The sequence below is a fragment of the Rhamphochromis sp. 'chilingali' genome, assembly GCF_963969265.1.
Source record: "Rhamphochromis sp. 'chilingali' genome assembly, chromosome: 18".
NCBI lineage: Eukaryota > Metazoa > Chordata > Actinopteri > Cichliformes > Cichlidae > Rhamphochromis > Rhamphochromis sp. 'chilingali'.
Window position 1 is genome coordinate 19,115,562 of NC_137945.1, and position 23,604 is coordinate 19,139,165.

Sequence of the window (23,604 nt, forward strand, 5' to 3'; positions counted from 1 at the left end):
GAGAGTTTTCTCCAAGCATGACATCCCGGTGTATTTCAGACCCAGCAACACGCTGAGACAAAAACTGGTTCACCCGAAAGACAAAACGCCAAAACACAGACTTAACAATGTGGTGTATGCTGTACAGTGCAGCGAGGAATGCCCAGACCTCTACATTGGAGAGACCAAACAGCCACTTCACAAGCGCATGGCACAACACAGAAGAGCCACCTCCACAGGACAAGACTCAGCAGTCCATCTGTATCTTAAGGATAAAGGACACTCTTTCGAGGATGCCAACGTTCGCATTTTGGACAGAGAAGACAGATGGTTTGAAAGAGGAGTGAAAGAAGCCATCTATGTCCACTGTGAGCGACCATCTTTGAACAGAGGTGGTGGTTTACGACACCAACTCTCTGCCATCTATAATCCAGTTTTGAGATCCCTTCCCAGACGCCTTAACGCCCACTCACATCCTGGGCCATCTGACCTCAGGAATTCGCATGATAAGGTGGGGCCAGGTTTCACAATGAACATACCCGAAACTCTGGCTGATTGGGACCCACGCCCAGTTTCACACCTTGGCTCAGGCGATTAGAGGATCATCAGGGGGTCCTTTTGTCCCTCCGTGGGGGGAAACTCCCATTAGGTTTATATCTGGGACTCTCCACCATTTGACCTTAGAACTGAAGAAGCTTCTCGGATGAGAGGTGAAACGTCTTCAAGCAACTTAAAGAAGTCCAGACGCTTTTCTTTGCAAGCTCCTTTGACAGTAATGTTAGGTGTGGCTGGTGATGCTCACCAAAAACCATACACATTTAAATTGTTATTTAAAAAGAGACATTTAAGGCATTTAAGGGACATAGTACATGTTTGATTTCTTTGGTCAATAATTTAAGATCCCAGTTGTAATGCACATTTGTAACCTACTGGATTCACATCTTGGCTTTCGATCTAAATTTACCCGGAGGCTCATTAGTTAGATGGAGCCACTCTCCTAGCTTGGGAGTCACGGCACCAAGTGCTCTGATTACCACTGCACTGCTGTTACCTTCACCCTCCACATCTTCTCGAGCTCTTCTCTGAGCCCTTGGTACTTCTCCAGCCTCTCGTGTTCCTTCTTCCTGATGTTGCTGTCATTCGGTATCGCTAGATCGATCACTACAGCCGTCTTCTTTCGCTTGTCTACCACCGCTATATCTGGTTGGTTAGCCAGCACCATTTTGTTCATCTGTGTCTCGAAGTCCCACAGGATCTTAGCTCGGTCATTCTCCACCACACTAAGGGGTGCCTTCGGGACTTCCAGGCCATACTCAGCACAGATGTTTCTGTATACTATGCTGGCCACTTGGTTATGGCGTTCCACGTATGCCCTGCCTGCTAGCATCAGGACCATCTTTAAACAGCTTGCACCTGGGGTCTTGCCTGGTGTGGTAGACCCCAGCCTCTATGGATCTTGTGCCTAGAGCTTACTCCTGTGCTGCCATGATTAGTGCCTCTGTGCTGCCTTTCAGTCCAGCTTTGTCCAGCCACTGGTAGGATTTCTTGATGTTAGCCACTTCCTCTATCTGCCGGTGGTACATACCGTGCAGGGGCCTGTTCTTCCATGACGCTTCCTCCTCTTCCTCCTCTTTCTTAGGTTTCTGCTGCCATCGTCTCTCAGTTGGCAAGAGATGATATGCTATGATCATTATAATAAGATACTACAGCAGGATATGAAATAGTGACTTGCTGTGACTTAATGTTAATAGGAATCAATTTTTCCGAGTACGTGCATTGTTCAGTTATTCCAGGGGGTGAGGCAAGGTAGCTGTATTGTCAGCTTTACTGTGTCACTATTAGTTTCACTAATTCAGTGCTTATTAGTGATGCCATGCTATTATGGTTACTGTAGAGATCTTTTAAGATTTATAGAGTACACATTAGAGAAGCTATTAAGGCATAGTTTATATCAGATGGAAGCTGTGATTAGGTTCACAGTATTTTTTTCTACACAGGCTTTTCATACTGAACTGCAGGCTCTCTGTACTGTACACACACACACTGGCTTATGATATGACTGGCTGATAATGGTTCGACTGTTATTCATGGGCACAGTATTTGTTCTTATCTGGCATATTCCTCGGGTCGCATATTTCCTGCTAATGCTCTGGTTTCCCTTCAGAAATGACCTTCGGATTCAGCTGTTTTGAAAACTCAAGGCCACGGGAGTTATACAACTGCATCAATCAGGAGACTTACTCTTAGTCGTCACATGGAAGCTTACAATAAGTGTTAAATTGAAACAGCTATTAGCAGGGAGTCTTGCCAGGGTTAAAGGTTATGCTTGATTTTTTTTTCTTTTTTTAAAAAAATCAATTGATGCATTGCCAGTGAGCCATCAAAACAGACAAGTCAAGTTTGTGCGCATCACATGCATCCTCCGTTTGTGTGTGAATACGTTAGTTATGTGCATGAAAGAGTAACAAAGCAAGCAAGCCTGGCAGTATGATGTATTAGTTTGAATAAGTGTCACATTTCGTACTGCAGAAATGCCTCCGAGGCCAAGTCATGGGCCAGAGGCTGACAGTCATTGGCACTGATGGACAAGGCAGCAAATCACATTTTTAGTACAACTCTATCTTCTGTAAATCACAGTCCTGAAGCTCCCACCTGCACTGCAACTATTCGCACTCAGTTACACATAAAATATAAAAAACCTACAGTTTCTCTCTTTGGTTCCTCACTACCTCTGTCAAGTAGACGCATGCATGGTCACATGCTGCTGCAGAGAGGGGGACTACATTACTGTGTGTACGCATGCATGGAGGTCGCACAGTGTGTAAGGCAAGGTGTTCATCTCCCTATGCTTATACACTACTGCACTACACCCAGTGTGCCAGAAACAGCAGAGATAATGACATCCTATACCGGAGGCTCTAATTAGACTGCACCGGAGCACTCCAGAGAGAAGCCGGGAGAAGGAGGTAGGAGAGGAGGTGGAAGCATGAGAAAGGAGGGAATAAGGGAAAGCAATGCTTAATAATGCGTTTTACTGAAGATCTTAAATATATAGGGATGGAGTTTTGGGGGTGAGATGGCACATGGCAGATGGCAGAGAGAGGGATGGAGTAAAAAGGAAAGAAAGGTGGAGACTGACTGAAAAACATACCTGCAAGTAAGCAGTAATGACCATGTGTTGTTGCCAGAAGTCACAGCAATGCACCAAATTTAATACCATCACGTTACTTTACACCACCATTCATCCTCCACTTCAGAATAGATTACCCTTCACTAGGATTCACAGTGATATACATGTCTAATAAGAGTGATTTACAAAAACTTTGAACTGAAACTGCATTATATTTAAATTTATAAACTCTTCCTATCACCACTGCTCTGTTTTTTTAGGTTCTTTGGGCTATTTTGGACAGCCGTCCAAATTCAGCGCAAACTTATTAGCTGTACTGAGGGATACATTCAGTTACCTCATCAGTTTCTCTGTTTTCCACAGAGCATCTCTGTCCCGTCTGTTTTACACAGTCTGGATTTTTCTTGCCCGCGCTGTCTGACACCTTCTACATCCTTTCATGATAATGGTCAAAATATGGACATTCATTCTGACTGTAATGAACAGCACGCGCTGTTACAGACACCCTTTAGCAACAGAGAGAGCATATTCTTCCCCGGTCAATGATGGATTCGGCGTCATTATTGGGCGCTGCAATCAATGAAGAAGCAGCCTATTTCCCTGCTGGAGCCAATCTCTCACCGTACAAATTGGTGATTGTATCTATCTTATCCGTTGCTGTCATTCTGTGTTGTGATGCCATCTGCATCATCATCGGCCTGTTAGGGCTTAGGAGCCACAGAAAAACAACATCAGAAGCTTTTATTTGTGAATTTGTTAGTAAATGTTATATATTTGTCACATAATGAGGCCGTCCTGTTCACCTTCCAGTCAGTGCTCACAGTAACTACATCGGTCAGATAATGAGTTTGTGTATGCAACGCCTGATCAAAGACAATACTGAAAGGATTTTTTTTTCACAGACATGCACATCCTTATGGCCTGCCATACAAAAGTACTCGAGTTAAGCATGTTAGAATGCTACAATATTAGAAACTCTCACCCTAGAAAGCCATCGGCCAGTCTGAGGGCCAATTTTTCAGCTTAACTGGTTAGTGTGCAGGTCACTGGTTAGTCTTTCATAAGGGTTATATATTTAAAATTAAAAGCTACATTTTCACACGATAACTGACAATTTTGAGATATCAGCAAAGGAACTGATTGATTAAAAGAAATTTAACCAAAAACAGGTGAAACGGAAAACCAGAATGCCTCCAGTATCAAAGGTTTTGAACCTTGCCACAGCTCCAAGACTCTGTACACAATTTTGTGACAGTGCATCCGTTCAGATATTCTAACGTGATCAATGTGGAGAAGCCCCCTTCTTCAACACCATCACTGTCATGCTTCCATCCAGAAACAGTCATGATGGTCAAGACTGGGAATTATGCTATTTAATGGCTGTAGTTTTATTGCTTTAATTAGCCATTAGCACCAATTGAAGTCTATGCCAAAATCCTAATTTGTTCATTATATCAACATTGTTTTGCATTAGCAATTAGTCTCCGCTTGCTGAAAAAGTACTTTTATCGGTTACAGATGGCTGAATTTAGTGCATTCTTTGTGCTGTAGGTGGAAAACTTCATGTCTAATTCTCCCACCATTCGCTGACGATGAAACGACGGGGCCAAGTGTCCTAATTAACATGCTCATTGGTGCTTTTACCAATTATTTGCCTCTTCAACTCTAGAACAGACAAAGAAAAAATTGGCAGAGAGTCCCTAACTGTAACCTTAACCTTCACTATAACCTTAAAATTTTTGCATTAAATCTGTCGTCTTTGGTAATCTGCCATATGGAAAGGAGCCATCATCCACGTATTATAAATTCTTTGTTCTTAGTCAAAGTCATTTCTGGCAGTTTTCCCTTAATCCAAAGTTTTCCTTGTTCTTAAAAACTTAGAACTTCTAAACTTAGAAACCTTTTTATATTGTACTACAATGTCAAGTGACATTCGTCTCAGATCACTAACTTAATCACAGCATTATCCCAACTGCTGAGAAACCAAATTTTAGGCACTTACTGCATGTATCTCCAGTCTAAAGCTTTCAGTCATATTTTATGCTCTGTACTGGAAATCATTGTAATATTGACAAGAACACAACAGCACTCAGTGGCGTCAGCTTAAGTGTATTTTCAGAGTATCCCCCCCTCTCCCAGTGTAGAGCCATTAATATGAATGTAATCTATACACTCCCTGGGACAAATCACTTTTAGTCACATGCTTCCTATGTGATTGAGTTTATAACTGGATACATCTTTGCATCAGAAAGCCTGCAATGAATTTGACAGTATTTAATTCCACAATCGCAGTATAGGAGAGAAAACGCTTCCCCCATCCCTGTGACAGTATAGCTGAATATGATTGTTTTTTATTAGACTGATTATTGACATCAGTGTGATACCTCGAGAGAGCTAGCTTGTTTTCCCCCCTCTAGTCCATTTCGCTTGTCATGTTGTTGAAGCCAAGTTGACATTGCAGGGTCCATTATCCTGCTCCATCTGCAGCTTTTGTCTTTGGGTATTTAAAGCGTCAAATTTTCCTGTCACAGTCCAGGAGCCGTCCGCTCATTAACCGTAATGATGGCAAGTGCTGTGAGCGGCCGACCAGAACCATAGCTGTGATTGGGGGATCTCAGCCTGATGAATGAGTGACAGAAAATGGTGCGGAGACAGTTAGGAAGTGCAGAATAGCTACTATGAAGAGTCAAGGTGGATAGCAAGGTGGATATTTTACTCAACGAGCGATTGTTAGGATATTAAAACAGAGCATGTGTTGTATCTGTCTTAGTTGCTTCATGAATAGTTAGACATAAGGTAAGTCTGTTTATATACCAAATATGTCCTTTGGTGTATAAGTTCTTTGCATTTTAATTTTAAATGATGACATCTTTTTTTCGCTTAAATATCCAAAACTGGTGGCAAAACGTCCAACATGTCCTTAAAGTTTAACAAGGTTGTAGGTTTTATGTAATTCTTTATCTCAACAGATATGGATAATGAGTGCAAAGCTAATAGACTGTCTGTCTTTGAGTCTTCATTTGAAATGCGTATGTAATGACTTTGTGCTAGCTGCTGTCTGTCAGTCTTATTTCATTACAGGGCTGCTATATCAGGCACTTGGATAATGACTGAGATGCCCGGGCAGTAATAGGAAAGAGCTGAAATCTTTTCTCTCACTTGTCTCTCCTCTCCGCTGTTTGCTTCACATCTTTCTTCTGTCACCTCCAAATCTTACTGTGTCCTTTGATTTTCCTCGCCTGATCGCTTCTTTTTCTTTCTCTTCTCTTTGTTGTTTTTCCCTCCTCTCTGCCTCCTCGGACAGATCTACCTGCGTTTTCTCGACTATGAGATGGCAAATTCCAATGAATGCAAGCGCAACTTTGTGGCAGTGTATGATGGCGGCAGGTGTGATTTTTTTTTTTTGTACATCTTTAATGTGACATGCTCTTGTTGCACAAGAGGGCTTTGTTTTAAATCTTCAATTGTATAAATCACTTCACTCACTTTACTTTATCCTCATATAACAACTTTGTGCTGTTCATGAGCTTCTGATCTGAAAACATGAAATTGAAGTCGCCTAAAAAAAAACTATTTTAATTTAAGGAAACTGTTTAAGTATTTTAGCTGAGTTAAAGGGTAATCACATATTGGCTTTGTTGATGAAAGCTAGATAAAAAGAATGATGCTACTCATGTCTATATGGGAAATACAGATGAACTGAGCTGAATGACTGGAAAGGGTCAAGTTACAGCATATGTAACATCACAACTTCATAATTTCCATTTATGCAGTCAAAAGTGGGAGTCTTCTCCCTCAATAAACATGAAGCAATAATTTTGAGTAACATGCAATGGAAATATTTTAAAAGGTTAATTTATTCAAATAATTCTTTACTAAGGGAATTGTGCTTGCTCTAAACTGAATGTATACCAATCGAGTTAATCAAATTTGATTAAATGTAAAATTTTTAAATTGTAAAAAAAATTACATGGAAAATTTACATGCAATTAAATTATTTAAATTCAGGAATTTGGGCAGGATTTCTTTTCAAGTTTAGGCAGCAAGCTTTAAAGCAGGGGTGTCAAACTCGTTTTATGTCGAGGGCCACATACAGCCCACTCTGATCACGAGTGGGCCGGACTTTTACTACAGGTTTAATAGAGATATTTCATTATAAGAGAAAGAAGGTCAGTTCCAACAGTACGTCTCAGTCTTTCTACATGATATATAAATGCTGCTGTAGCAAATGAAAGAAATGTGTCAGCATGACTGTTTGGGCTTTAGCTGTAAGAAATAAATGTGTACAGTTCAAAAACTGTCCTGTAATTATAACACTGAGCTTACAGACAATGTCAAAATGTCTAAAACTTATTAAAATACACTTAATTGTCCAAAAATGTAAGACCTCTTTCACATTTTCTAAAGCTATCCATTAGGCCCGACTGGGCGATTCTGGCCCCTTGGCTTTATGTTCGACACCCCTGCTTTAGAGGATCTGGATGCTGGATTTTATTAGCTGTGGGTAGAACCAGGTCAGGCTATCCATTCCAGTCCTCATGATAAGCTACACTAACCAACTGCTGACTGTAGATTTGCAGTTTAAGGACAGATATGAGAGCGGTATTGATCTTCTTATCTAACTCACAGCATGCAAGCTGCACACTTGCTTCTCGCGCACTTCTCACAAACAAGTCTATTAATATAAAGTAACCTGTTTTTAAACTCCAAATAATGAGATTTTGAAATCCAGATTAAAGAAAACAATATTTGATACACTGAGATAAGGATATAATTGAATCACTATCTACTACACACTTGAGCTCAGCGGCAGTTTATTATCTTGAGAGATTCAGAATATTTAGCAGTGATCAGACGATAACAGCCCAGAAAAAACAAAACCAAACATTAAAGTACCACGACTGCTCTTTCCAACTCTGTGGATTATTAAGATGCACAGTGACTGCCTATGTTACTGGATAATAAAGTATGCATGCTTATCTCGTCCCGTCATGTCTCAGTTCAGTGGAAGACCTGAAGAGCAAGTTCTGCTCCACGGTGGCCAACGACATCATGCTGGTTTCCACGCTGGGAGTCATCAGGATGTGGGCAGACGAGGCCAGCCGCAAAAGTCGCTTCCGCATCCTTTTCACAACCTACCAAGAACGTAAGCTGATCTTTACTGCAGTGTGATCTTCCTGCTTAGGCAGCTTTCTTCGTCTGGTCTTTGCTTAATTGCAGTCGCCAAAATAAAAGCACGTCCAAACTGTGAGATTTCTGCACTCTTATAAGTTTATGTAAACCTAAGAAACTTGAGTACAAGATCACGTTTGGTCTGTGCAGACAGTGCAATGCAAATACCTGCTGAAACACACACACACATGATACATTATTACGTCCTCTGATATTTGTTTTTCATGCTAAACCCCCCGCGGTGCAGTCATAATAACAGCTGGTCGACACATCGTGCAAACAAGGCTTTTGCCTCAACTAGATTTTCTTCTTAATTGAGTGTCGATCAGTGTGTAATTTCATGCTGCATTCCCGTTGGTTGCCTAGTAATCGCAGGTTATAGAGGCATTTACATTTTCCCACATTTACATTTTCCCACACTGTTCAGTTGCAGAATTATTCCAATAACGAGTTTTAAAACACAATCAGAGATATCACTGTGATTCTTGCACATTGGTCATATTTCATCTGGAATCTTTCGTCATAGGAAATGGTCTATAATGAGTTTCCATTAAGATTCATAACAATGTAAACAGCAGCAAGCAGGAAACCACCGAACACCATTTCCATCACAGGGAATCTTGCCTGTGGGTAAATGTGAAGATGACAGCACAGGTGGATTTGAGTTCAGCTCTGCTGCATTAACACAGGTGGAGCATCTGCACCAGCTAATTCCTTTGTTTAAAATATGTAGAGACTGTGACTGCACCAAACCTACAATATGTTCACATCTACCTGTCTTGTTTCAGAAAAAAATCAGTTTGAAATTCACACAAGCACACTCAAAGTCTGTCTATTTCTCATTCAGCGGATTTTCATTGATAGAGATAGTCGTGTGGAGAGGCCATTCTTTGTACTAGCGACATGAAGGAAGAGGGTCTGGGGCCCATTAGTCTACACCGTGTCAGCATCAGTCGGTGCCTTTTAATGACAAGGACACGAGGAAATAGGTGCACGCAGCTGCACACTATTGAGCGATTTCAGAAACTGAATGGGGCTTCTTTCTGAATGTAGATAGGATAAGAAAAAAATCTTAGAATATTATTTTCAAACTGTTTAAATGAAAGACTTACTGCATTTTAAAGTTATTTTAATGCTTTTTGCTGCCATTTCAAAAGGACTGGAACCACTGACATTATCATTTGTGAGAAGAACCATTAACTCATAAAAAGAGAGGTTTAATAAAAGACTGAACTGCAATCTGTTTATCACTTTACACACCTGCACCTTGTCTTCATTGGCTGTTTATTGTGTGCTTGTGCTTAGCTTAATCAGTAAGCAACTGCAATAGCGACAGAGTTGTTTACGTTGTGAAGTCAGTGTCCCCTTTGTGAGGCCCTTTCACCAAGCAGAGCCAGGATGTGCTGTTGCCGGGGCAACGCCTCTGCCTAAGTCACTCAGGCGATCCCCGGCCAGACCTCAGCCTTTAGAGCAGCATCCACCACAGCTCAGCAGCACTGCAGCAACCCTGTCAACAGTGAATGCACTAATGTACCAGAGCTGCGAAAAACGCAAACAATTAAACAATTCAGACTTTGCTTGTTTTACACTCTCAGGACAGATGTATTTGCTTCTATTTGATGTGTATAAAGTGGTGTTCTGTGTTGGGAAACGTACTATATTGTTTTTTATTAAGATGCCAAAGCACAGTTAATAACATGTATTCCTGAAGAGAAGAGTTTGTTTTAGCAGTTAATTGTTCCCCTTGACAATAACATTTTTGGTTTTAGCAGATTTCTAAAAAGTTTGTGGGTTTTTTTATGACAGGTGGTCTGATAAATTTGAAAAGCACTGTATTTGATATTGTTAGACACATTTACTGAACAGGTGCCCTCGGGTCTATTGTTTCAGTTACATGAACAAAACATTGATTTTTCTGCTGTTTGTTTTTAATGAACTCATCATATATTCCGACTATTTAAATCAGTCATTGAACATTTATGTGAGATAAAAGATCCCCCGTTAAACAGCCAAATGCAAGCTTAGAAAAAGCAATGTCAAAATATAGTTTAGATTTAGTTTTAACGAATAAAATTACTTTTTATTGCACAGAAATGTAACAAAAAGAAAAATGAAAGCTCAGAACGGCAAAAACCAGCTGATATGAAAACAAAAATAATGGCTTTCATGCCCTATGTGATCACTGCAGATGAGTGACTCTGCTGTGCGCGCATGCAGCTGCTTATAGCCCAATTGTTACCATAAGTGCTCCCCAGCCATGGAGATCCTAAACCATTGGATGTTTGTTCCCAGCCGTTGGTTCCCAGTGGAACCAGCGGCTCTTAGAGTACCGTTCAGACCTGCTGACACCCGGCAAACTGCTCATGTGGGAAACGCAATGTTCTCAAACACAAACATGCAGCTTTACCATCTGTGAAGAGTTTACACCTGCTGACACTAGCACTGAACTTTACTGCTTCCATCCTCTCTCTCACATACACACACATGCACGCACACACACAAACGCATAAACAGCCCTGCTATGAAGGTAGTATATAGTTACAAATGTGAAGCATAAGTGATACCTACCTCTACCCAAGAACCAATTATGTCTTAGGTGATAAATGTACGCTTGCGACATCTCAGCTGTCAGCATTGTTACGGCTCATCTGCAACACGTCTCCCGGGTTGCAGATGGAAATTTGCTCTGGCTTCACTACACATGTCACTTTTTACCTATAGGAAAGCTTCTTTACTGTGTGCATGAAAGAGTTTGAGACCAACACAATATGCTAATGCCTGTCAGCGTGCTTGGTCTTAGATTAGATTATATCAACTGTAGGCACTCTGTTGCTTTGCAGTTAGAATGCTTTGGGAGGATTGTGGAGAGACTGTAGTGCTGGACTGTTACGTTGCACCCCGGTTGCCTAGGCCGGGGTGTAACAGACATTGTAAAAAATCAGTACCAGATGCACTCTGCTGGGTAGTGTTACTGTATTTATTATCAGCAGTATTGAAATCTAGATAATCATAGCAGAAAATAAAAAAGAAGCATCAAAAAGGCCGTAGAGTAACAGAAAATAACTCTATGGGTAAAAAAAAAACAAGACTCAGGTAGGAGCTGACTATCCCAAATCATAACACGTGAGAGCTTGCATTATTGCAGGTGTTACCATGTACCAAACAAAAAAGATCTTTATTAAAAAATCACTTATGACAAAAAACAGAGACTCATCAAACTCATCTCATAGAAATATTATAACTGCACTTTAAATCAAAACCCCACGAAGCAGACATCTACAGTAGATTGAATTTAAAGATTCATGATAACCAGGTGTTGCTTATAGCACTTCACTGCAGACACCTCTTTGCTCTTAGACCCCGCTCTGCAGAGACACCCAGACTATTTTCATCAGCCACTCATTTACGACTTAATTTATGCTTCCAGCAGCGACTGTGGACATTTCTGTGTGGGCAAAAGAGCACTTTTATTACAGAATGTCTTGAAATTAATTTAGCAGGAGATTAGTGTGGATCACGCTCTTTATAACATCTGGTCTCACCCTGCGTTGAGTGGAAAACGAGAAGGCGTGGGCTCCCTCTGGTGGCTGTTAGCAAAAACAAACTGTCACAGCTTTGGTGTGGAGTGTACTACATGACATAAAGGATTAGAAAAACAGACTGAGGCTGGGGGCAGAAAATGAGAAGAGGAGTATTAGAACACACACAGAGAGCCAATATGACTCAGGAAATGCTGGCAAAGGCCCAGACAGGATGGGTTACAGAGAGAGATACAGATAAGTCACTCTAATTTGGTGTGTTATTATTCACTTGGGATGAGAGCTGGGATGAAAACAGCCATACATCACAGCGGTAACGCTGTCAAATAGTCCCCAGTTCTGCCATACCACTGGCAAGCTGCTTTAGCACCAGTGCCAGTGTTGTGTGTGAGTGGGGAGAAGGTGAGAGATAAAGACAGAAAGTAAGAGACATGCAAGAGACCAGGGAAGGACAGCTCCTCTGCAACAAAACAGCCAGCAGCTAAACAGAGCCATTCTGTTCACATGTCACTCACTTTTAAAACACAGAGAAACTGAAAGCGATCCTGCATTACTTCTGCTTTCTGCATCCTTTTCACATAAATCTGCATGGAGCAGACATATTCAGCTTCGTATGCTTTAGGGATACTTTTGCAAAATAACAGGAGGGTCAGGTGATACATATATAGGTGATCTATCAGAAGACATCTATCAGTTACAATGAATAAATAGTAAAAAGGTCAATATCTTATCTTTTAATTAACTTGTTTATTTTTTAATTTCCAAGTAACACAGTTACAAAATTACAACCATGTGTGTAAATGCTTTAGACTGGTAGAATGGCATCAAATAGTTTATACAGTGTTAAACAGAAACCTCTTACTTAACACCCAGAAAATGGTCCGTTTAGATTTCCAGGTTCTTTTTAGAGAAAAGAGACTTTCTCCTAGCAACCCAAACTTGCCATACTTTGCCCTGGCAAGCCTGAGATGTAGATGTTGTTTTTCTGAACATCCCAAGGTCTCATCTTGGGATGATTTTGCCAAGACATCAATTGGGAAGACTGCAGCATTGTCCTAACACTCAACTGAATGTTGCACATCTGCTTTTATAGAGGTGCTCAAATTTGCTCGTGATCATTTAATCAAACGTGTCTGATTAGCAGCACCTGGCTGCTACTTACCCTCTTAAATCATAGGGAAGCAAGAAGGGTGTACTCAGCTTTTCACCTAACTACATACAGTAATCTTTTTCACGTGAACGTGAAAATACAGTGTATAATAGCTTGCAACATCAGCACATTGATTTGATGAATTTCTGAAGAATGGCTCTTCTTCCTCACACTGAGACAAAACACGTGAATGTTGTGTCTCCGACAGGTCACACCATGGGGGCGGGTGTCACGGTGAACAAATAAACAACATGCAGTATAAATAGAAAGGATTTGTTTTGGGTGTGTGTGTGCAAATGGTTGTAAAATGTCATGACTTTTTCTCCAGACACCCCGCACACTCACCCGCATACAGCTCGCACACATACGCACACATACGCACACATAACAAGAAATTCATTCATATCCACAAGTTGTTTGAAGAGGAGGGTGAGAATGAAAATTCATGAAGAACAGATGGGTTCAGGGGAAGCAGGTTTGAACTGAGTCTGAAAATCTGCCACGCTGGACTTCTGCTCTACTTCTTATAATGATCAGTACAGTAGCGCATGTAATTGTCCTTTGTGTTTGCTATTTTTAGAGATGGTAAATATACTAAAAATTGCATTGAACTTGTCCTGTGAACTGAATGTGCAAATATAAATAAACTTCTTTAATGTCTTAATTGCTCATTGTGCTCTCTCCCCTTCCAGCTCCATGCGATGCAGATGCCTTCTTCTGTCACAGTAACATGTGCATAAATAACACACTCGTGTGTAATGGCATGCAGAACTGTGTCTACCCCTGGGATGAGAACCAGTGTAAAGGTGAGATGTTACGTGTAGTTATCTGACCTCTCATGTCACAGCTTTAGCAGATCTCCAACAGCTAGTCACAGCAACACACAAAGATAGGAGTGGATGTTTAATGTTTCAGCACCATGGAGAGTGACACACAGAGAAACCTGCCACTTCTTGCTATATGCCACCCCCTTTCTTCCTTCTCCCTCTCCTCCCTCACCCAAATTTGAACCCATCGTCAAACTGATCCAAGCTGATGCCCCTCCACTGTCCTTTGTAGTCCCGTATTTTGAGCTAATGCCCATTTTTTTCATTTCCTCTGTCGCTCAGTCCTTCACTCCTCTCAGAATTGTAATGCCACCAAATCCATACATTGATCCCAAACATCTTATTACTGGCTGTTCATAATTTATAATGAGGAGGTTTGCTGATTGCAGTGTCCTTGATCTTATTCAGTAATTTAAGAAAGTGGAGTAAGAATTGACTAGTTCAGGGGTTTTTTTCTTTTTATAATGCAGCATCCTTCTTATTCAATACATGTATTTTTTAGACTATTAAAGTGTTTTGCCTGGTTTGCAAGTAAGATGTGTTCTTGCTATATTATTTTTTGTATATATTTTCTCCCTCAGATCGAAAAGTTGCACAGAAAAGATGCTTGCGTATTCTGAATGTGCACTCTAACCCTCTGAAGCTTTAAGCAGAACCGCTGACAAATTTTATCAATTAGGTAAATCCTGCGTGACCTATTACTCACTCAGACTACCAGATACCTTTCCAGCCTACAGTCTGAGTTTGAAATTGTGCAGAAATCAGCAAGAAGAGGGCTTGTCTCTCAGACTCCTACTCTGCTCTGGTAGAGTGTTGGCCCCACATTTGTCCTCATTAGCAGTAAAATGTCAAGTTTCATTTCTTTCTCCTTTACATGTCTGAATGTAACCATTTGCTGTCATTGAAGCTCAGTCCACTGCACTACAAGTTCATAAAGCATTTAAATGTCACCCTGATTGGCTCTCTGTACTGTGTGTGTGCGTGTGCGTGTCTTTATAGTAGCCCGTGTTATAAATAGACTAAAGCTGTGATCCTGTAATAAAATATATGTCCATCTGTTTGATAATTCATGGAAGTCACTTAATCTTAAGCTTAAGCTCTTTTAAAGGACATACCAGACCATTTGCTCATCCCATCACTAATTCCCATTTAGAAATTCTTCTAATGTTATGTATAATTGGTCCTTAAATTCAGACAAAAGCATGCTTCCAATTTCAGTGTAAGCGGCAGCTTTCATGTTGCTATCTAGCTAGGCAATTAAGGCAATAACCACTAAAAAGTTTCATTAATTGGTTGACGATGCACATCTCTAACTGATGTTATAATGTTGTAAGACAGCTTAAGTTAAAATAAAAACTCAAGTCTAAAGTAAAGCATGGCAAAATCTCTTCATCAGACATTTTTGTTTTGTGGTTTAGAGATTTTTTTTCTTCTAGCGTCTACAAATTTGTGCTGACCTGGTTAATGGTTCAGTTTGGTTGGACTCGGATAGTTAGAAGTGGATACTGTAAGCAGAAAATCCTATAGAGCAGGACTGAGCTGTGTTAGTTCACACTGTTCCCCCACAAAATAACCAGTATGAAATCCTCAGAGTGATGCAAAATGTGCTGGTTATCAAGGCTTGTGCTGTACTACAGTAAACAAGGCATGCTAACTAACTTGTATTATGCTTCATTCCCTTTCTCTTAGAAAGGCTTAAAAAGCATTCAGTTGTGTTTGTCTTATTTGCACTTGGTTTTAAAATGTTACCACAACCTTTGTATCCAGTGTCAATCACATGTCCCCAAAGTGTCAAGCTGACTTTTGAAGATTTCTGCTCTGTCTGCGTGACTTCTACTAAGTCGTTTAACCATTATTTTTTTTCATCCACCTGTCAACAGTCAAGTGCAGCATTTGTTAGGATTGGCTTGCAAAGAAATGAAGTGTTTCAAGAATCAATATGGCTGTACGGGCTGTTCTAGTGGTTGAGCTGGCAGGACGAAAGTCATTTGTAAAAGGGCATGTGATGAAATAAAAAGGAAACAACAAAGTTTTATTTTCATTTTTTTTTCCTTAAAGACCAAACAGATACAGTGATGTGAAAACGTGTTTGCCCCCTTCCTGATTTCCTATTTTTGTATGTTAGTCGCACTTAATTGTTTCAGATTATCAAATATTAGACAAAGATCGCACAAGTAAACACAAAATGCCGTTTCTAAATTAAGGTGTTTGTTTTTAAAATCCCCAAAAGATAGACCAAAAAGTAGGCCACACATCATGCCACGGTCCAAGAAGTTCAGGAACAAGTGAGAAACAAAGTAATTGCGATCTCTCAGTCTGGAGAAGGTTATAAAGCCATTTCTAAAGCTGTGGGACTCCAGTGAAGACAGAGAGCCATTATCCACAAATGCCAAAAACATGGACCAGTAATGAACCTTCCCAGGAGTGGCTGGCTGACCAGCACAGAAATGACTCATCCAGGAGGTCACAAAAGACCTCAAAACAACATCCAAAGAACCGAGGGCCTTACTTGCCTCAGTTAAGGTCAGTGTTCATGACTCTACTATAACAAAGAGACTCGGCAAAAATGGCCTGCATGGCAGAGTTCCAAGACGAAAACCACCGCTGAGCAAAAGAAACTTAAAGGCTCGCCTCAGTTTTGCCAGAAAATATCTTGACGATCCCCAAGACTTATGGGAAAATACTTTGTGGACTGACGAAGCAAAAGTTAAACTTTCTGGAAGGTGTGTGTCCCATTACATCTGGTGTAAAAGTAAGACAGCATTTCAGGAAAGCAACATCATACCAACAGTAAAATATGGTGGTGGTAGTGTGATGGCCTGGGGCTGTTTTGCTGCATGGAGGACTTCTGCTGTCTCCTAAAACATCCTGAAGGAGAATGTCCGGCCATCTGTTTGTGAACTCAAGCTGAAGCGCACTTGAGTTTGCAGCAGAGCAATTATCCAAAACACACCAGCAAGTCCACCTCTAAATGGCTTAAGAAAAACAAAATGAAGACTTTGGAGTGGCCTAGTCAAAGTCCTGACCTGTCCAGTCCTGTCCGATTGAGGATTGAGATGCTGTGGCATGACCTTAGAACAGCGGTTCATTCTCGAAAACCCTCCAGTTGTTACTGCTATGGGTGGCTTAGTTTAGAGAGAAGGTGAGGGTTTATTTACAGTGTGGCACCAAGTGAGAATATCTACTTAAATACAGTGAGACAGATAACACGGGGCTCCAGGGGGTGGAGGGGGGCCCGAGGGGAAGGTCCAAGGCGGGGTACATACACTCCTCTTCAACTTAATCCACAACTCACTCTGAATGTCCACTCCAAAATGCTCACGCTCACTCACACACATCCACAGAAATCCAGACGGCAGGGAATCTAGAAGGCGAGGCGCTAGGTAATGTGACGATCCAGCGAGGAAGCAGCCTCTCTTGCCAACTTAAGTAGTCTGCCAGGATCAGTGTGAATGAGCCACAGGTGTGTGTTCAGGGGGGGTTCAGAGGCGGCGAATCAAGGTCCAGTTCCACCCTGGTGGGAGAGGCGAAGACAAAAACCACACACACCACGACCTCTCCAGATCTTGAGAACCATGACAGTTTTTGTCTTTTTCACACAGGGCTATGTAGGTTTGTACTTTTTCCCCCATTATATTAAACACCTTCATTTAGAAACTGCATTTGTATTTACTTTTGTTGTCTTTTTCTAAATTTTGTTGATGATCTGAAACATTTAAGTGTGACAAACATAGAAAAAACAGGAAATCAGGAAGGGGGAAAAGACACCTTTTTACAGCACTGTATGTATGTAAATATGTGGCCTACAAAAGACATGTGGCCAAATGTGTGAAGTGGTTAAATGTTTGAATCACAGCAGGTCTTGGCGGTTGTTTTAACTTATAATCATTGCTGACCACTTCTGGTCTAATTGCCCGAGATACATTTTAAAAGTAAGTTAAATCAGGCTCTTAGTGTTAACACTGTACACTGTTTCCTGGAGGGGTTTATCTTAGTAAATCCCTCAGGATTATATTGCATTCACATAAAAAAAAACTTTACCTTTTTTGTTTTGCTGTTTTTCTCCCACACTACAGAAAAGAGGAAAGCCAACATCCTGGACAACCTGAACAACACTAATGGGACCATAATTGGCGTCACCTGTTGCATTGTCTTCATTCTCCTCATCATCTCTGTTATTGTCCAGATCAAGCAGCCACGCAAAAAGTATATCTTGCGACGTGAGGACTTTGACCCCACCATGTTCCAGGAGGTCTTTGAGCCACCTCACTATGAGCTGTGTACGTTACGGAGCGCCACCACACCCACAGCGGCCTCAGCAGACTTAGTCGACCTGGCTGAAGACTTTGAGAACTACCACGCCCTTCGCCGTGCCTCTTCCCGCTGCGTTCACGATCACCACTGTGGCTCCTCCTCCAACCCCGGCTCCGCGCACATATCCCAGCTGTCACTCAGTGCACGAGAGAGCCGGGGCAACTTGAGCGCCCGTGATGCTGCGGCTGCCACTCTGCTCACAGACCTTCCGCAGCCTTCCATGGCAGTGCGGCCGTTGTTGCCGGCCACGGGAAATCGCAGGAGCATCTTGGTCATGAAGCACAGCTACTCACAAGAGGCAGCAGACAATGGATGTGACCTGGACGACGACCTGGAAGAAGTTCCCACCACCAGCCACCGGCTTTCACGCCACGAAAAGGCAGTACAGCGGTCAGTATCCATAGATTTCTGATCAGGGAAGAGCAACAACCCCAGAGTTAACTATGGGGATGTTTTGAGATATATGTGGGATATTTACATTTATTTTTTGCATTCCTTTCATTTTAGCTTCCTATTTTCGTTTATTATTTTGATATTACAATAACCTTTATTTTTGCATTGATCCTTGTTATTTCCCCTTTTTCCTACATTAAAAACATTTTCTCAAAGGGCTGCAATACAAAGGACAAATATGTCTTTGTCCCGTCTTGCATGTTAATCCTTGAAAATGTAAAAAAAAAAAAAAAAAAAAACCCTCTTCCAGCTAGCTTTTTATGAATGTTGATTCACAGCTTTCCTACTCTAAACTCTACTGTGCTTTGAGGTTTGTCAGAGATCTTTAAGAAGACACAGACCTCAATTTAGCAGATGATAACTCTGTAATCGTCTGGTTTGACAGTTTTCCACAAGGGCTTGAATCGGTGCCTCACAGAGATATTTAATTCACTGACATCTATTCAAATGAATGCAGTTTGCTATAAAATACGCATTTGTATTTCTAACTGTGATAACTGAAAAAAAAAAGATAACTTGTAATCTCTATCCAGTAGCACATTATTTTGGCATGAGCAAGATTTTCTATAGAAAAAAGATTTTACTCTGTACTTGTACCGTGACTGCTTGAAAAGCAACTGTATATGTTTACAAAATCACTATGTGAATCAGAGTACATTTGTTTTTGGGTTTTTTGGAGGAAAAACTTTAAAAATGCAAGGTTTTCCTGCATGCACTTTCTATGTGCTCTGTGCAGAGTGTTTCCAACTGAATTAATTTTCTACCAAGTCTGCATGCCTGGCTCTCAGACGCCATCAAAGCACTAATGACGTTTATTGCTGTTTTGTAGCACATTATGCATTTTGATCTCTCTATGCAAAAGGAGTTTGATATTAAATGAAAGAGCCATGATATTTCAGGTTCTGCCTCATTGGCTCTTTGAGCAAACATGAATCAGAGTACAACACCACTAGGGTCTAAGAGACAATCTCAAGGTAAGCACCCTTATCCAACAATCAACATCTTTATATGTTGTTGTGTATCCATCGTTTGCCCAGTTAATATATACTTTTATGTATTTTATTTTTCTGTGATTTTTTTTTTTGTTTTGCGCAGGTTTATATTTTATTTTATTTTTTTATGTTTATGTTTGAATTGTTCATTTTCACCAAGATGGTTTTCTTGCTTGCAGCCATCTTGGCCGTGTTGAGTTTGTTTGAAGTCTTTGTGATGCTCAAGTTTACTGTATGTCCTCTTCCCCTTGAAGGCATACATTAAGTCACTCAGTGGATATTCATTAGCATGGACTTCTCCAATTTCATCTTTAGTTGGTGCTGGTATCAGTTAATATGTCTAACCCCTTCCCAGCTCTCCTTAGTTAGCCTACGGAAAATCATACTTCACTTAAGTTCACATAAAGGCCCAAAAGGGAAAAGCACACACTCAAATGTTTTTATTACAACATCACATTACATGCTTTAAAGGAGGCACATTGAGATGATGTAAATATCCTGTTAGTCTTTACTTATCACACACTCATAAAGAAGTCCTCTGTAGATTTGCATGATCAGTGGTAGTATTTGATTTTGTGTTTGGTTAATTGCGAAGCGTAGTGTTTATAGCTGTGTGTAACATTTGATGTGCGTATGCTCCTTAAATGTGCTTTCATGAAGTTGCAAAAAGCACCATATGAAACAACGATAGCAATGCATACATTTGAAATGTATGTAACTTTTCTGATTCATATTTGAATTTAATTGACAATTAAAGTTTCATTTGGTTTAAATGTGACTCAGCGATATATAAGATCATGCTTGCAGCTTCATGCCTGCGTAAGATGGAGTAGCCACATAAAATGCTACCCACTGTTTTGTCTTCTACTGTGAAAAAATGTGCTGTCCTGATATACATATGTGTGTTTGTGTGTGTGTGTGTGTCTGCTTATGTTCTGCATTATGTTGCATTGTCTCCATCATGTAGACTTCTTGAGAATAGTGCAATCCTGGATCAGTACGAACGGGCGTCACTGACATATGAAAAAACGGAGCGGAGATTTACACCAGCATGATGCTGCTGCTGCTGATGATGATGATGATGATGAAGGGACAATTTGATGAAACAAACTAAATGTGCAAAGATGAACATGAAGACTAGATGAAACTGCTGCAGATGCAAAGTTTTGAAAATCGTCTCTTTGCTCTACGTTCGGTAGCCAGTGCAGATGTCTCACTGCAGAAGCTTTGGACCTTTACAACAAACATCATTCCTGAACTTTAGATTTGGGACATTTAGAAACATATGTGTCATCGTAGATTCTCAAGTGATCAGGAAATTTCAAGTTTATTTTAAGCATGTATTTTTTTGTAGCATACATGAGTTTGATAGCCAATTATAGGTGCTTGCGGTTTGTCAAATCTAGAAAGATTTACATTAGTCAAAATTGGAATTAAACTAATTACTAACCTAATTGAATTTAATTCTATTGGACAACTGTTTATTTGGTTAACAGCTCAAAGTCCAGTTTTATGACTCCTGCATGCTTCTTCTATACCCATTAAAGCATTAACATACTAACAACTGAGTATGAAAATAACGCATCTACTAACAATACTTAAGTCATACAGGAATAAGATGTGGGTTAAAAGGTGTTTTCAAAATAGATTAATTACACTGCATGTTATTGTGTGGCTGAATCATTACAAAGCAGAGCTCCAATTTCCAACATAATAAGTTCAACTTCTTAAATGTGCTAACTTTCCAATAAGCATTTTTCTTTAATTAATTTTTATTTATTTTTGGCAACTTTGATTCCTTCAAATCTGTTTAACTCCTAATTCTCTTACTTACTGTAGAAGCTTCATATCTTTGTATTAAAACAGGATTTTATACTAAGGCAAATTGAAAAAGTGAATGTTTTTACAGTTACTCGAGTTATCTTTCAGGGCTGATTTTACTGATGCTTTATAAAATAAATAACACTGAAGCTTCACCTTTCCTTTCCCTTTGTTTTATTGGCCTTTGGTCAGTAGTTCCTCTGTCCATTAAGCGTGTCCTCAATCTGTCAGCACACCTCGTTCTCCTCTCACAACCAATTAAATGTTGCTCCTTTTTTTTCTGCCTGACTTGCTTCTGAGGAAGCGCAGACTCAAACCGGAAGGATTTATTTCACCAAGCAGTACACTTCTTTTCAATCTCTGAGAGTTTAAATAATTCCGGGTAATCAAGGTATCTGACAGGCAAGTTAATTGACTTTTTGTGATGCGTTTATCCAACTCGATCAGAAGTGAAGGATTAGCCTTGCACTCGGATAACACTTGCTACTGGCAGGCTGGTTAATATAAAACGACGTGCACTATGTGGAGAGTAAAATAAGTGGATCTGAGCACAGTGACACATGCAACACATTTCTTACTCACTGTCATTGTGTCCTTACCTGTATTTGTGGGAATTTGAATTTACCATCTATGTGTTCATTATTTTTCTGTGTTTAGTGTCATTACTTACATTCATACTCTCCACTATTTTTTTTCCTTCCGCATACACACAGCCATGCACATAAATATTCCTGCAAATAGCGAATAAAATGCTTTTCTTTTCTGTACACACATTTGCACTGCCTGGTCTGTGTGTTGTCTCTCTGCTTCACACGTCTGTCAACAGACATGTTCAGCACAGGTACCATATCCATGCTCTCTCTGTTTTGTGTCTTCTTTACTCTTTCTTTCTCTGAAAATGGACACACACACAAACACACACAGTCTCAAACTCATCCGCCGGTTTATAGATGGAGGCGGACACGCCGCTAATTAAGTAAGTCTGAATCAATTCGATCAAGCAGCAGCAGGAAGCAGATGAGAAAAGTGAAGGGCCCAGAGCGGACTTAAAGTAATAGTGTTTTCATTTCTCTGCAGATACATCAGACAGATGCATCATTCCTCTGCATCTTGCCAAGTTTGACAGCATTTGGAGCTAAGGTTTCTCTCCCATGTGCATCTTGAGTGAACTGTTGTTAAAGAGCAACTTTACCAATGTAGAGTGATGTTATGAGAAAATTCCTTAAATCAAGAAAAAAGAAAAAAAGAAAAAGGTTTGTGATGTATGAATCAAGTTTTTTTTTTCTTCTTTGCTTTGGACTAGAGGTGCATTTGCTCCCCGCCGGTCTTGGATTGAGCCGCCACGGAGCGCTGATAACTTCAGATATGAGACTGAAAGTTTTTTTTTGTTTGTTTGTTTTTTTAAATTTAGAGTACCTTTAATGTAAAGTGATTCATGGAGGGAAAGAAAAAATGCAGAATCAGGTTTTTACATCATTTTAATGTAACCATGAAAATATAAAATTGCATATTTCAGCTGCTGATTTCACATATTTTCCTATTTTGGTGCCGTGTCTTTACAGTAGATAATCAGGTTGTTTGGTGGGGGGATGTGGTGAAGTGAAGAAGTGACTAATGTTAAACTGCATATATGGGTGCATACATGGTTGTCCCTGCCTTTCATCTAACATCCATTTCGTCTCATTTTTACTGATACTTTTACCGATTCGTTTTCAGTCTCCTGGTCAAAATTCATAGCATTGTGGTATTTTGTTTTTGTTTTTTGTTTTTTTTATTCATGTGCATTTTTAACTGAAGACACATTAAGAAAATGCTGGACTGAATGTTTTCAATAAACTCATGTCTACTGATTTTTTTTTGTGATGACTTATTTAATAAATGAGTACAAACTGAATTAAGTATTATGTTTAGCATGATGTCATTATATATTTTTTGATACATTCTTATGATATTGATAATGGTATCCCATCAGATGTAGGGATGTTGTTTTTGTGTCTCCAGATGGTTGTTTATTGCACTGGATTTATGCTTGGGGTTGTTGTCAGGCATATTGTTTGAGTGATCACACACCTATATGATGATATTGCACAGTGTGGCAACCTGAGCCTTTAAAGTTTAGACAACAATTAGACAACATGCAGAAACTGCAAGGAAGTTCAACTACATCTTCAAACATTTTGAAGGACACACCTTACAATTTTATTTGTTGACACATTTGTTGGACATT

General features: G+C 40.1%; 1 protein-coding gene across 2 annotated transcripts in view; it reads left to right on the plus strand.

Moving 5' to 3' along the window:
- The window catches only part of neto1l (neuropilin (NRP) and tolloid (TLL)-like 1, like), an 80,945-nt gene extending 57,612 nt beyond the window's left edge, over window positions 1-23,333 (plus strand). The window contains exons 7-12 of one of the 2 annotated variants that reach the window (XM_080864925.1): window positions 6,414-6,496; window positions 8,110-8,255; window positions 13,663-13,776; window positions 17,874-18,501; window positions 19,464-19,538; window positions 20,524-20,641. In XM_080864925.1, coding sequence (XP_080721051.1) covers window positions 6,414-6,496; window positions 8,110-8,255; window positions 13,663-13,776; window positions 17,874-18,501; window positions 19,464-19,524 — 1,032 coding nt within the window. In that variant the 3' untranslated portion in view covers window positions 19,525-19,538; window positions 20,524-20,641. Of the gene's footprint in view, window positions 1-6,413; window positions 6,497-8,109; window positions 8,256-13,662; window positions 13,777-17,873; window positions 18,502-19,463; window positions 19,539-20,523; window positions 20,642-22,454 lie in introns of those variants that run through there. The other variant, XM_080864926.1, reaches the window with a different exon arrangement.
- The last annotated feature ends 271 nt before the right edge of the window (window positions 23,334-23,604 follow it).